At 48.9% G+C, this 14,497-nt stretch overlaps 1 protein-coding gene across 2 annotated transcripts in view; it reads left to right on the forward strand.

Annotated features, from left to right (window-relative positions):
• The window catches only part of Zfhx3 (zinc finger homeobox 3), a 230,880-nt gene that overhangs the window by 67,425 nt on the left and 148,958 nt on the right, over window positions 1-14,497 (forward strand). For both annotated transcript variants that reach the window (XM_026399203.2, XM_077793358.1), the window contains exon 2: window positions 7,830-10,591. In XM_026399203.2, coding sequence (XP_026254988.2) covers window positions 7,876-10,591 — 2,716 coding nt within the window. In that variant the 5' untranslated portion in view covers window positions 7,830-7,875. The remainder of the gene's footprint in view (window positions 1-7,829; window positions 10,592-14,497) is intronic.

Below are 14,497 nucleotides of genomic sequence, written 5' to 3' on the forward strand. Positions count from 1 at the left end.
CTATTCTGGTCTGCCTACCCCTCCCTGTCCAGCCTCCCAGCCTCCCTCCCTTCATGACACTGTGCCAGGAGTGAATTTCCCATAAAGATAAGGAGTGTCTTGGCGATTCATATGTATTTTTGGAGACTTACTGTGTAGAGTTTCTTCTTTTATATGATGTCAGGTGTACGGGAAAGTTGTAAGGTTTGAACAAAGATTTCTCATCCCTTTTCCAGACTCCTCTATGTTAGGGTTACCTCATATGCACCCCGCCCCCCCCCCCCACTGTGTACAGACACACGTTTCTGGGCACACAGGTGCACACTCTCACGTCTTTCCCTAAGCTGTTTGGAAAGTGAGAGATCATGCCCCTTCACCTCTGAATATGCCAGACTCTCTTACGTAACTACACCACGCTTATCAAAATTAGGAAATTAACATTCACATTTATTATTAGCCCACCTACAGACCTTATTCAGATTTCGCCAGCTGTCCCAGTTATGTCCTTTATAGGAAAAGAAGATAAATCCCAGATGAGGTGTGATGTTTGTTTGTCACACCTCTCTAGTCGCCTTGAATCTGACACCGGGTTTCCGGCTGTCTTTCTGGTTCTTGATGCTGACATTTCTGAAGAGCGTAGGACATTTTGTAGACGTTCCTCAATTTGGGTCTGTCTGATGTTCCCCCTTGATGAGGCTCAGCTTTTGCATCTCTGCAGGAATGCCGGGGGACGGGATGGGGGGCTCCTCTCAGTGCATCCTGTCAGGAGGCACGTGATGTCTGTCTGTCTCATTGCCTCCGCTGTGAACTTTGATCACTTGATTAAGGTGATGCCTGCCAGATTTCTCCACTGTCAAGTTATTGTTTTTCCTTCTGTAATTAGTAAGTGTCTGTGGGGAGATTCCCCGAGACTGTGAAAACTCACATTCCTTAGTTTCAGCCTCTACCGATTCTTTCCTGGATGGATTGTCAACCACGATCATAGTTCCTAAAGTTTGGTTTTCTGACTCCACAATTTTTTTTTTTTGCGTTTTTTCATTGGCTTTCCACCCTAAGGAAGAACTTTTCTCTCTTCCTGTATTTATTATTATTTCTATAAAAGTACAGAATTATGAATTCTTGAACGTGGTAGCCAAAGAAGAAACAAAACCTTGACCCTCTAGTTTTCTTGCTCATGTAGTCCCAGGTGTGGCTGGTGGGAGCCCTCCAGACTGCTCTGTGTCCTTTGGGCACAAGGTGCTCCAAGCTCACTGCTAACACTCTCCCTGATCCAGCCCAAGAACTGGCCGTTTCACCAAAGATCTCTGGTTCCATTGAATCAAGAATGGTTATCCCAGACATTATTATTTTCTGCTTTTTCTTTTTCTGTAAAGTGAATCCAGCCTTATGGTAGGTAAGTGCTGTACCAGTGACCACTTAGCTCCACTTCCAGCACAAACCAGGCATTTCTCAAACTATGACAGGGTTGGGGTGGGAGAGAAACCCACCAAGAATGTGTTCCGAGATCATCATTTTTCTTCTTCAAGTGTTGTCAATTCTCCCATGACCTTAGTTTCCCCCATTGTTTTATTAAGCATCTGTTATATCCTGGATGTAGAGGATGCTGAGATGAATGACTCGTGGAGCCTAATCTCATGCTGCTCACAGGTACAGGAGCAGATAACCAATCACAGCAGAGTGATGGCCCCAGAATCACAGGCTGCTACCATGTGCAAAACATAGGAGGTTAAACCTGACAGAATAACTCCATTGCCCGCCCTGGAATGAAAAGAATCTTCACCTTTCAAAGGCTGCCTAATGGAACCTCCTGACCACAGCAGAATCCCCTTCTCCATTTTCAAAACCAGGGAGTGTAGTGTTTTTGCAGTGGAAACATTCCATTTGAACTTTTGATAATTTTGAGAAAGATTTTCATTTATTTTAAACTGAACTCTTAATTCCCTAGGAATTCCTCTCATTCCTTAGCTCACCCTGAAGCTAGGTAGAAGTCACCGCATCCTCTGTGTATGTGACAGGCAGGGTTTCCTGTAATTGAGTCGTCTTGCTGTATGGTGGAACTTCTCTCTGCTGTGCTCTTGAGCTGTTCGCGGTCAGGTCAGCCATTCTGAGATGCTGTAGGTATCCCTGCTACAGGATTACCCAGAGTGGATTACCACGTTCTTCACACAGACAGAGAAAATGATAGTGCTGTGAACCTGTTGATATCCAGCAGGTACAGAGCACACCTTTTGCCAGAGGTTATGTTTCTTCTTTGGCTACCACGTTCACTTTGGGCTTCTGCAGAATCTGTAGTCAAGTAAAACCCCTAGGTGGTGGTTGTTTTTGTTTGTGTTTTGTTTTGCATGAACTGCTATCAGTCTGAATCTCCCACCCTTTGTTGTTTTAGCTGACTGCCTGAACTTAAATAGAGGGCTTCATATTTATCTTTTTAAAAATTTCCTCTTGTTGTTTGGGCTTGCTCTTTCAGCTGACTGAGGTCTTTTTTTCCCCCAGTCTTGGCTTCACCAATTAGCATATTAGTGATTCCTGTTACTTTATGTGCTCTGTACGTTGATGTGCACACTTGGTCTCATTCCTCAAGTAGCTGACTTAAATGAACAGAACAGACAAGAGAGAGTGTCCCGTGGCATGTTACTGAACTCTCTAACCTTTAGATGATGCCATTAGCCACCTATAAAATCCTGACTTTATTATCTGAAGATTTTTTTCCATCCTGGATATAAGGAAATGATAAATTTTGAGATACCTTATTAAAATTAAAAAAAAAACTTTTTTTTTTTTTTTGTTGTTGTTTCTTTGGTACCAGGGATTGAACCCAGGGGCACCTAACCACTGATCCACATCTCTGGCCCTTTTTATTTTTCATTTTGAGACAGGGTCTCACTAAGTTGCTTAGGACCTTGCTAAGTTGCTGAGGCTGGCTTTGAACTTTTGATTCTCCTACCTCAGCCTCCTGAGCTGAGATTATAGTCATGCGCCACTGCTCCCAATGTTGTTGTTTTTTAACTGCATTTCTCAGGTCAGTGAGTCTAAGCAAGGCTGTTTTCTGTTTCTTTTATGTGGGTTTTCTGAGTTTCCCATTTCTTAGCTGCGGCTGCCCTTCCCCATCTTGTCCCCTTCTGCCTGTCTGAAGGTATCCATGTGAAGAAGTACACTTGAGTCCTCCAGCATCACTCCCCCCAGGAAAGGAAAGGGCATTTGGGGGTGGGCGTGGCTGTGTTCTTTTACATTAGCAGTCCTGGTAGCTTGATCCTAGTCCCAGGTACTAAAGATTGAATGTGAACACTGGATATCACATCTGTTCTTGTCTTGGGAAGTAGACATTGTCCTTTAGGACGTACAACCTTGGGCAATCTCAGTTTTTCTATCTTTAAAATGGGAATAAAATAGCCCCCATGTCATAGAGCGGTTATCAGGATCGAGGTGGGGTTGAGCCCACAGGCCTTCCCACAGTGCCTGACTCAGGAAAGCCATGGCTGCAGTTATGAGGCTTTAACTTTAAAAAGCTTTGGGAAATAAAGGCACAGAAGAGGAAATGAAGTCATCTATAACCTCCTCTCCTAGAAATTGCCATCGTAAAAATTTTGATAGAAATATCTCATGTTTTTATATGCATACCCATATATGCTTCATTCACTTAGCATCTGATCATTTTCCCATGCCCATAAACAATTTCTTTGAAGAAATCATTTTTTTTATAACAACACATGGAGCTCTGTACACTATAACTTATTTAGTCTCTGTTTTTGCCTGATTATTTCCATCTTTTTTTTTTCTGTTATGAATAATCCTATATCTCCAAATAAGGTTGTTTCCTTGGGATAAATTCCTAGGATGGAGAAATCGCTGAGTCAAAGGGCTTGTGCACCTTCGGGGCTCCTGCTGTCCTGCGGGGGTGCCCGTGGGAAGGCAGTATGTGCTTCATCTCCCTGGGACAGGGCAGGAGCACCCAGAGTTTCCAGACCAGTGGTCTCTGGGGATACCCTGTGGGTATTTCATGGAGGCAACAGTTTCTGGCTGTCTCTATTCTCTTTGTTTTTTCTTTCCTTCCCTTTGTTTCCCTTCTTGGTTTTCTGCCAAAGAGCCCCTTGTGAAAGGACCGCCTAATTAACCCTGTGCTAATTAACAATTTAAAATTACACAGTGCGACTGTTCATGTTTAATTCTCTGGGAGCCGGAGCAACAGCAGGGGCCCCCTCCCCTCCCTCATAACCGCCTCCCCTCGCCAGCCTCTGTAACTGTTGCTTTCTCCCCTTTTCTAGTCTTCTCCATAACTGTCTCCTTCTGGAAATGCCATAGAACTGTCACGGCACATCTTTTTAGCTTAGGGAAGGGAGAGGGACGCCTTGATTAACGGGCCCACGGGGCACATGGTATAGTTTTATCCTTCTATGGGCGCAGACTTTGAAAAGTAGAAGCAAATACCTGCAGAGATGGGTGGGCTTTACCGGGGGAACTGCATACACTGGGAGATGGATAAGGGGTGGGGTGTTCTTGATGAAGGTGTCAGAACTTTTCTTCTGAAGTTTCCAGTGGCAGATTTAAAGGCTCAGAAGACAGGGGGAGAGGGAGAGGGAGAGAGAGGACGAGGGCGCACATGTGCGCTTATGTACGGATACTATCAAGATCCTTGTGTGTCTTCTCTTGAGTGTTGTCATTGGAGAGATGCACTTTATTAAAATCCGACTGAATTCTTAAACAACGGTAATGAGTATAACACTGGGGGTTGCGAGAGCCCCCCTGGACATTTAAAGGGAAGTTGGGGTGTGTTCAGTGGAAGGAGGAGCAGGCTGCAGGAAGGGTTGAGGACTCGTGTGTGAGCCAGGGATGGGGACAGGGCACACAGCCTGGGGGGCCTGAGGAGAGAGGCGCGCGAACTCTGGCTGGCGGGGCTGCCTGTGAAAGCGCGGGGACCCTCTTGGTTCCCAGGCTGCCCTCTGTAACTGAAGATCATTGATTTTACGGGAAACCATGTTTACAGACAGAGTGCTGATCGACCTGCCGAGTTGACTTCTGCCTCCTTAAGTAAGAACTACCTTTTTCTTATTGACTGGCTGATAAACAGCGAGCTCGGCGGCCGGCTGGGTGGGAGAGTGGTGGATGCCCCGAGGTCCTTGAGCTGCAGGACCGGGCAGGATGAAGAGATTTCTTCATGTCAGGGCTCCTGTCCGCCTTGTCCATTCCCATCCCTGTACCTCCCAGGGACTGGGTGGTAGGGCTAAGGCTGCCCTTCACTGGTTACCTGGCAGTACAGGTGCCAAGCACAGATGAGCCAGCCACCTGGCCAAGATGTTGTGAGGCAGAGTCTCCAAGTTTGATTCACATTTCCTAAGAATGGTATTAAAAAATGCAGATTCTCATGGTAGGGATTGCTGGGAGCTAAGAGTCTGCATTTCCCAAGCTCCCTACTGAGGACGGGGCTACTAGTCCATGAGCCACACTTGACTCTTTAGCAAGGTTGCCAAGGGTTCTGCTCCTCATGGCCACCAGGCGTGGAAAGGAAGCCCAGAGCAAGCAGCATGGATCCAGAAATGAAATCCTCCTTTCCCACCTGTATCTCAGTGGGCCATCACTCCTGTGAATGAGCAGCCCTGGTGTCACCACCACAGGGTCATGTCTTTCAGAAGTTGTCCTAATGTCATCAGATCTTGACACTTTCTGCTTTGTAATAAAAAAAAAAAAAACTAAGGGCATTTTTTTTTTTAAAGTCTGAGCTCCTTAGCTGGATAGTTTATGGAAGAGGAGGAGGAAGAAGAGAGCAGAGCAAGAAAAGCCCACCAATTAATTGGTAAACGCTTGCAGGTTTCTCTGGCCCAGCCCAGGCTGGAGAGGAGATTGGCTTTGCTGTCGATAAACAAGTCCCTGGTGCAGCATCAAAGCTGTTCTCCTTTATCAATCGTGGCCTCCCCTTCCCGCATGTTCCTGTAACTTACCAAGCATTTATGACATTGATTTTACAATTGGGCTGTTAACCCTCCCGCCCCTTCAGGCCTGCCAACCTTTTTGGCCTGAGCTGTCAATCAGATGTTGTCCGGCCAATCAGGAGCATCCTTAAGAAGAGCCTCTCTGGATTCTCACCTGTATCCCAGCTAAGCCTTGAGAGAAGTCCCATTGCATCTGCCATTGGATTTGGTTTAGTGTAGTCACCTCTGTTTCAAACGAACATGTCTTTTCCAAGGCATGCAGAACTTTGTTGACATGGAGTCTGACATTATAAATTGAAAAGTGAGTGTTTGTGCACGTGTGTTTTAAGTAAATCATGGCACATTCTTTCAAAAAGTTATTTCTCCTAAGACTTCTGGTAAATATGACTTCTCCATCTTTTCCCGAGGGGGAGCTGTTGGCTCACTGTGCAGTCAAGAATCATGAAAAAAGAATGAAAAGATGGGGATTGCAGAGGATAGAGGGAGACTAAGCAGCTACAGCCTTCATCTGCTGATGAAGATGAGATGAGATGAATGAGATGGTGGGTGGAGACATGGCCAAGTGTCCTCCGAGGACGAGGAGCAGGGGAAGATGGCCTGGGGTCTGTGGGTAAATGATCAGGCTGTGAAAGGTGCTAAGTTGCTTGTAGCAGTATCTCGACAGAAGTGCCCCAGCGATAAAGTTGCCACAGGAGCCTGGTGGCTGGTGATCTGGTGCTGCCTTCCCCAGGGACACAAGATCTCAGAGCAAGTTCAGATCAGTGGCATTCGGAAGCGGAAAAGCCCTAGGGCTGCAAGACAGCTGCTTGGGTACCAACTAATATCCTAAAAGGCAGGTGTGGAACTGGGGCTTGCTGAGCCCAGCTGCTGTCTGGACTTGGGCTAAGATCAAGATAGCAAAAGCCACCAAGCACACTGTCAGTGGGCTTCTGCAGACAGGATGAGGTAGAACTTTCTGAGGGGGAGTTGCCAAATCGAGAATCTGGCTGGTTCTCATTGGAAATATCAAACTCATGCTTTGCATCTACATATTCTTAGTCTAAAACCAACCAAGTCCAGGGAGCTCTCAAGTTTGGGGTGGAGCAGATGGGAATTTGGGGACCTGTCTTCTGCTTTGTGGTCAGAATTGGCACTGGGCCTGTTTGGAGATTCAGCCCTTCTGTTTTACTGGTTAGGGAATGGGACTGATGCTTATGAGAGTCCTGCAGAGGAGGGATGCAGCCACTGGTCTTCCTGGGGACATCGTGGGGGTGTGTCCAAGCCTGTAGGCTGGCTCTCTGAACCTTGTAGTTTTCAGAGATCTTCTTTGCCAAAGTAGATGCATGGTCAGTAAAAGCAGCAGCAGGGATTTCTCTACATCAGCCAACTTGTCCTAGTTGTCCATCCTCTTTTTGAGGATGCTAAACATTCCTCCACTTTGTCCCTACCTGGTGTCCCCCTGTCCCACTGACAGTGCAGTCAGCCCTGGATGACTGTGTGTGGGTCATCTGTATGTGGGAGGCCCTGGATTCTGTGATCTCCTGTGGGGGCTGGAGAGGTGACAGCCCTCCTGCACTGTGGCTCATTGCTGGCCCTGACTTGAAGCTGTGCTGGCAATTGGAACTGGTCTCCAGGGGTAGAAGAAGAGGGCCACCTGAAGTCAAAGACTTGTGCTCCTGACCCCTTTTCTCCGTGCCCCTCCCCTTGCTTGGACCCGGCGGTGATGCCCACAGGTGCTGCTGGCCCTCTGCGTGCTGGCCTGCGTGGGGCGAGGTCCCCAGGCCTGCCTTGTGCCAGGCTGGCCCTGGGCTCTGTGTTGTGGGTGTGGACAGAAGCCTCTTAGAGCGCTCCGTGTGCGCGGGACCTTAGCCTCGGCCCTCCTAACCTCTTTCCTTTCTCTCTCTCTTTCCCTTCTCTCCCTCCTCCCCCCTTGCCTCCGCCCTTCAGGTCCGATCCTTACTGGGTGCAATGAAAGCTCCACGCAGGCCTTACCATGGAAGGCTGTGACTCGCCCGTCGTCTCGGGGAAGGACAATGGGTGCGGTATCCCTCAGCACCGGCAATGGACTGAACTCAACAGCACCCACCTCCCCGACAAACCCAGTAGCATGGAGCAGCCCACAGGCGAGAGCCACGGGCCCCTGGACGGCCTGAGGGCCCCCTTCAATGAGCGCCGCGCGGAGAGCAGCGCCTCGGCCGGGGCCCCCGCCGAGCCCGCCAGCAAGGAGGTGAGCTGCAACGAGTGCGCCGCCTCCTTCGCCAGCCTGCAGACCTACATGGAGCACCACTGCCCCGGCGCGCGCCCGCCGCCGCCCCTGCGAGAGGAGAGCGCCAGCGACACCAGCGAGGAGGGCGACGAGGAGAGCGACGTGGAGAACCTGGCCGGGGAGATCGTCTACCAGCCCGACGGCTCCGCGTACATCGTGGAGAGCCTGAGCCAGCTGACCCAGGGCGGGGGCGCGTGCGGCAGCGGCAGCGGGCCTGTCCCCTCGCTCTTCCTGAACTCTCTCCCCGGGGCGGGGGGCAAGCAAGGGGACCCTTCGTGTGCTGCACCCGTGTACCCGCAGATCATCAACACTTTCCACATAGCCTCATCCTTCGGGAAATGGTTTGAGGGCTCAGACCAGGCTTTCCCGAATACCTCAGCCCTGGCGGGGCTCAGCCCCGTCCTGCACAGCTTCCGCGTTTTTGACGTGCGACACAAAAGCAACAAGGATTACCTGAACAGCGACGGTTCTGCCAAAAGCTCCTGCGTATCCAAAGATGTTCCCAACAATGTGGACCTGTCCAAATTCGATGGCTTTGTGCTCTACGGCAAGAGGAAGCCCATCCTGATGTGTTTCTTGTGCAAACTCTCCTTCGGGTACGTCCGTTCATTTGTGACCCACGCGGTGCACGACCATCGAATGACCCTGAGTGAAGACGAGCGGAAAATTCTTAGCAATAAGAACATCTCCGCTATCATCCAAGGGATCGGCAAAGACAAGGAACCCCTTGTAAGTTTTCTGGAACCAAAAAACAAAAACTTTCAACACCCTTTAGTTTCCACAGCTAACCTCATAGGCCCCGGACATAGTTTTTATGGTAAATTTAGTGGCATTCGAATGGAAGGGGAGGAGGCTCTCCCAGCCGGCTCTGCCACTGGCCCTGAGCAGCCCCAGGCTGGTCTCTTGACCCCCAGCACCCTCTTGAACCTTGGCGGGCTCACCAGCTCGGTCCTGAAGACCCCCATTACCTCAGTCCCCCTGGGGCCTCTGGCTTCCAGTCCTACCAAATCCTCAGAGGGCAAGGACTCTGGGGCAGCTGAAGGAGAGAAGCAAGAAGTGGGCGACCCCGATTGCTTCTCCGAGAAAGCAGAGCCAGCCGAGGAGGAGGAGGCGGAAGAGGAAGAGGAAGAAGAAGAGGCGGAGGAGGAGGAAGAAGAGGAGGAGGAGGAAGAAGAAGAGGAGGAAGACGAGGGTTGCAAAGGACTCTTTCCAAGTGAGTTGGAAGATGAGCTGGAGGACAGGCCCCCCGAGGAGCCCGGGGCCGCGGCAGGTGGTAGCAGCAAAAAGGACCTTGCTCTCTCAAACCAAAGCATTTCTAACTCCCCCTTAATGCCTAATGTGCTCCAGACCCTGTCGAGGGGCACAGCTTCTACTAGTTCTAATTCCGCTTCTTCCTTTGTTGTCTTTGATGGTGCGAACAGGAGGAATCGTTTAAGCTTTAACAGTGAGGGCGTCAGGGCCAATGTGGCAGAGGGCGGCAGGAGGCTGGACTTCGCTGACGAAAGTGCCAATAAAGACAATGCCACAGCACCAGAACCAAATGAAAGCACAGAGGGCGACGATGGGGGCTTTGTCCCCCATCACCAGCACGCTGGCTCCCTCTGCGAGCTGGGGGTTGGGGAGTGCCTCTCGGGGAGTGGCGTGGAGTGCCCCAAATGCGACACGGTCCTGGGCTCCTCCCGCTCGCTGGGCGGCCACATGACCATGATGCATTCTCGTAACTCGTGTAAGACACTCAAGTGCCCCAAGTGCAACTGGCACTATAAGTACCAGCAGACGCTGGAGGCACACATGAAGGAGAAGCACCCGGAGCCTGGGGGCTCCTGCGTCTACTGCAAAAGCGGGCAGCCCCACCCCCGGTTGGCACGAGGCGAGAGCTACACGTGTGGTTACAAGCCTTTCCGCTGCGAGGTGTGTAACTACTCCACAACGACCAAAGGCAACCTCAGTATTCACATGCAGTCCGACAAGCATCTCAACAACATGCAGAACCTGCAGAATGGAGGCGGGGAGCAGGTCTTCAGCCACACCGCTGGGGCGGCGGCGGCAGCGGCAGCTGCAGCAGCAGCAGCAGCCAACATCAGTAGCTCCTGCGGGGCCCCCTCGCCCACCAAACCAAAAACCAAACCCACATGGCGGTGCGAGGTGTGTGATTACGAGACCAACGTGGCTAGGAACCTCCGCATTCACATGACCAGTGAGAAGCACATGCACAACATGATGCTGCTGCAGCAGAACATGACCCAGATCCAGCACAACCGCCACCTGGGCCTGGGCAGCCTGCCCTCGCCCGCAGAGGCCGAGCTGTACCAGTACTACCTGGCCCAGAACATGAACCTGCCCAACCTGAAGATGGACAATGCCGCCTCTGACGCCCAGTTCATGATGAGTGGATTCCAGCTGGATCCCACAGGGCCCATGGCCGCCATGACGCCTGCTCTAGGTGAGGCTGACCACGTGTTTGTCTGTTTTAAGGGTAGGCGGTTCACTGGGGAAAGTGGAGATGGGCTGAGGGAGTCCGGTTGGTTTTTACCTCCTTGAGTTGCCTTGTGTAAAGTGGAGTGTCTTCCAATCAAGTATTTTTTTTCCTCAAGAATCCCCTGAACTCTGTGTACATATGGAAGATCTTATGCACTCAACAGAGCTGTGATTGTACTCTGGCTACATAGGGCCAGGATTAAAATTTAAGTATTTCCTCTAGTTTTTGGCTTATGGTCAACCTTCCTTTCTATTCCCATTCTGTCCTTTCTCTCTTTCTCAATTTGAAAAATCGCCATAATCACTCAAAACTTTTGGGTTCCATTAAATATTTATTAAAACTTACAGGAAACTGTAGCTGGGACAATCATCTCAATAAGAGGAATAGGGACAATTATCTCAATAATTTAAATCGGGACAATCATCTCAATAAGAGAAATTTGAAACCGTAGCATACCTTATTCCAATAACCAAAGGCTGGTTTTTCTGCTGAACTGAGAGCTACCCAGAGATTTCTCAGAGTTCTCCTTGTGTTTATGAGGATCTTGATGAAAGAGACGTGTTCTTCTTTATTATTTTGGATGATGGTGATTAGTGTAGTTGGGAATTAATTGGGAATTAAATTGCCCTGGGGACATCCTAATGAGTGGTGTGATAGATGAAAAATGAATGAATTGTAAAGTTGTCTGTCAAAGAAAGCTAAGTTTGAATAGCAGTTGGGAGCTGGTTAATGGAGCCTTTTGCTGCCCTGAGTGGTAGCTGTGCTTTAGAGGAGCTGGCCATGTCCAGTCACTAGTTTGTTAGTTGGCTGTTGCTGTAACAAATGCCAGAGATAGTCAGCTTATAAAGATAAAAGGTTTATCTTGGCTCACAGCTTTGAAAGCTTCAGTCCACAGTCAGTTGGCCTCACACTCTTTTGGGCCTGTGGTGAGGCAGTACATCAGGGCAAGAGTACAGGGCAAAGGAAGCTGCTTATCTCACGGTGACCAGGAAGTGAGAGGAAGAGGGAGGCCAGGGTCCCCGCATCCTTTTCATGCGTACATGCCCCTATGGGCATGAAGACTAGGCCCCACCTCTTAAAGGTTCTACCACCCAGTAGTGCCACATTCTGGGGAGAAGGTCTTTTGACACACGGGCCTTGGAGGGACGTTTGTCCAAACCATAGCATCGAGTCTTAATAATTGACTTAATGTATCTACAACGAAGGCCAAGGGTATATAGGATCTGGATGCTGAAAACTGGGTCTGTAGGTAGAAAGAGTCACAGCCACTTTTGTGAGAATCATTTTAGCAAGAAAGGTTACAGACTGGTTTGTGAAGGCCAGCATGGTGGTTGAGCCACTCTCGCACCCACCTCTTATGCCTCAGTTGGGGGTCCTGCCTGATTGCCATTCCCTGACTGCTAACTAACCCTGTTGGGATCAGCAGCAATGGCCTGAGTTAAGAGATATCCCATTACTGACGTGGGAATGAGTTGTTCTTGGCAGCAAAGTGTGAGCAAGTGCCTTCATTCGGAGATGGTTTAGGTGGATACCAGGGGGTGAGACCTCACTGGCCGGCGGGTCTCTGTTTGTCTGGTGTTTCAGTGATAATATTTTTTGCTGATGAATTATATTTGAAAGCATTCTCTTTGCTTTTCCTGCTTTTATTTATTTCACTTTGAATTTGTGATATTTTAATCTTGAGTTCCATTTTGAAACATTAACCTGTTGATCCTTTATGATCCTTTATTACTAAATGTCCTAAGGATGTCTTACCCACTGGTTAATCATAAAGACAGAGGGATCCGTCATGTTCTTTGTCTCCATGCACCATAGAAGATGGGCTTCGATGCTCTTAAGGTTGTTTTGTTGTTGGTTTAATCCACTTGGAATTGGAGTTTTCTGTCTGGTGATTTAAAACCTGGGGAGGTAGATCTTTGGAGTCAAGCAGACATGATGTGGATGGAACAAAGACAGAAAATGGAGGGGTTCATATTGGGTCAAACTGAGGTCTGTTTCATTACCTTTAAAATGGGTAATGAAGGCTTGAATTGCGAAGGAGAGAAACGATTTTGCTTTTCTACCAAGTACCCATGACTCTGCAGTCCATCACACATTATCCTGGGTATTGTGGTAGGTACAGAAGAAACAGAGGAATGAATCCTGGTGTTCTAGATACCAGCGGGAGAGCCACACATAATTCCTGAAGAGAATAGAGCTCTTCCCTCCAGGGACTTTATCCAGCTCAGTTAAGAAGGGCCCTTGTGTTTCCAATGTCACCACTTGTCAGATGAGGTGAGTCTTTGGAGATATCCTGTGCCTTCCTTGGGCCACAAGGTCTGTTGAGATGATGACAGTCACAAAGCTTGAGTGGATGTGGAGGGTGACAGGAAGTGTCAAGAGGGCTGTAACTAACTGCGGTTGGATAACCTCAGTAGGAGAAAGCAGCATATGCAAATGAAAAAAAGGTGTAACTTCCAGTTCTATCTGCAGCTCCACTGATTTTTTTTTTCTCTTAGGCCATTTATAAAATAGCTCTAGGTGTTACTAGAGATCGCTGGGTTTTGTAGAAGGTATGAAGAGGGGTTTTGTGAAATATTCTCTTGCTCACAGTTTTGTTCTCATGGTTCCTTACTTTCCGGAGGACTTTAAAGTTAGCACCCCTTGTACTGGTCTGGTTCAGCCGCTCTTAGGAGACAGGGTGTTAGACTTGAGACCCTGTGAGTGTCTTCCCAGACGTCCCTTCAGATGAAATTAGCACACTCCACTGAGGAAGGGTCGCTTATGGGGCATCTGGGTGTTTCCTGAGTAGCCAGGCAGCCACAGAACACCTGCATGAGGCTCTGCTTCTGCTGTTCATCCTAGGATGTGTTTTGTAATCCACGTGCTTCCCTCAGGCTCTAGTTCCTAGTGGGCTCACATGCCAGGGTGCAGATCCCCAGGGCTAAGGTTGGTTGTGTGGAAGGAGATGGCGCCTGCTCCTTTCTGAGACTATTCCAGCCGGGTTGAGAGTGAAGACCTGCTGGGCTCCTACTCAGGAAGGGATCCCCTCCCAACTGGGTGAGGTTCCTCCATCTCATAAGTTCCTCCTAGCCTCATGAATTTGTGATTTGTGAGATCCTAAAGCCCTGGAGTTCCTCTGCGGTCTGTGTGAGTTTGGGCTTGCCTGTCCCCGGCTCCTCTCACCACTGCTGTGTTCTATGATTTGCATTTCATCTTAAGAGCCTGGGATGGGAACAGGGTCTTCTTTTCTCTGAGCGTTCTAAGGACTTCCAGTTTTACTCAGGCATCCAGCAAGTGACAGCTGAATTTCTCTTCAGAGCAGTATTGATGCACTGAGGTTAAATTTAAAAAGTGGGAAAGATTTGCTGCTTCAGGTGGTTGGCATCAGAAACAAATATATGTTTGCTCCTTGCCTTACCCTCTGGGCAGTTTCTGCTTTAACTAAACACCGTGCGTGTTATGTGAATGTTGCCTGGCCTTTGTACCCATTAAGGGATAGAGTGGGCTTTTTTTTTTCCTTTTTCTTTTTTTTCCTTTTTCTCTCTTGTCCTAAAAAGAATGTCATAGTTATGGCTCCTCTCATCAGGAGAGATGGCAAAAGAGACAGCAAGCAGGAGGCTACCTAAGCCTTCCGGAATGCATGTGCGAGGATTTCTGTGGCTTGCTAGAATGTTCACAGGCTTCAAATGCTGCCAGTCTTGCTTAGTGGAGCCTGCGCTGATCTTTTCACGTGAGGTACCCTGAGTTGTGTAAATAAGAAAATCGTTAGGGGGAAAAAAAAATCTTCACTTTGATGAACCACTAACTTGGATTCTAATCAGTCATTAAAAAAATAAATAACCTCAGCCCAACCGCATGTAAAAGGTCAAGTTTAAATATCAGTTGGGG

This window comes from Urocitellus parryii, chromosome 15 (genome assembly GCF_045843805.1).
Source record: "Urocitellus parryii isolate mUroPar1 chromosome 15, mUroPar1.hap1, whole genome shotgun sequence".
NCBI classification, from domain to species: Eukaryota; Metazoa; Chordata; class Mammalia; order Rodentia; family Sciuridae; genus Urocitellus; species Urocitellus parryii.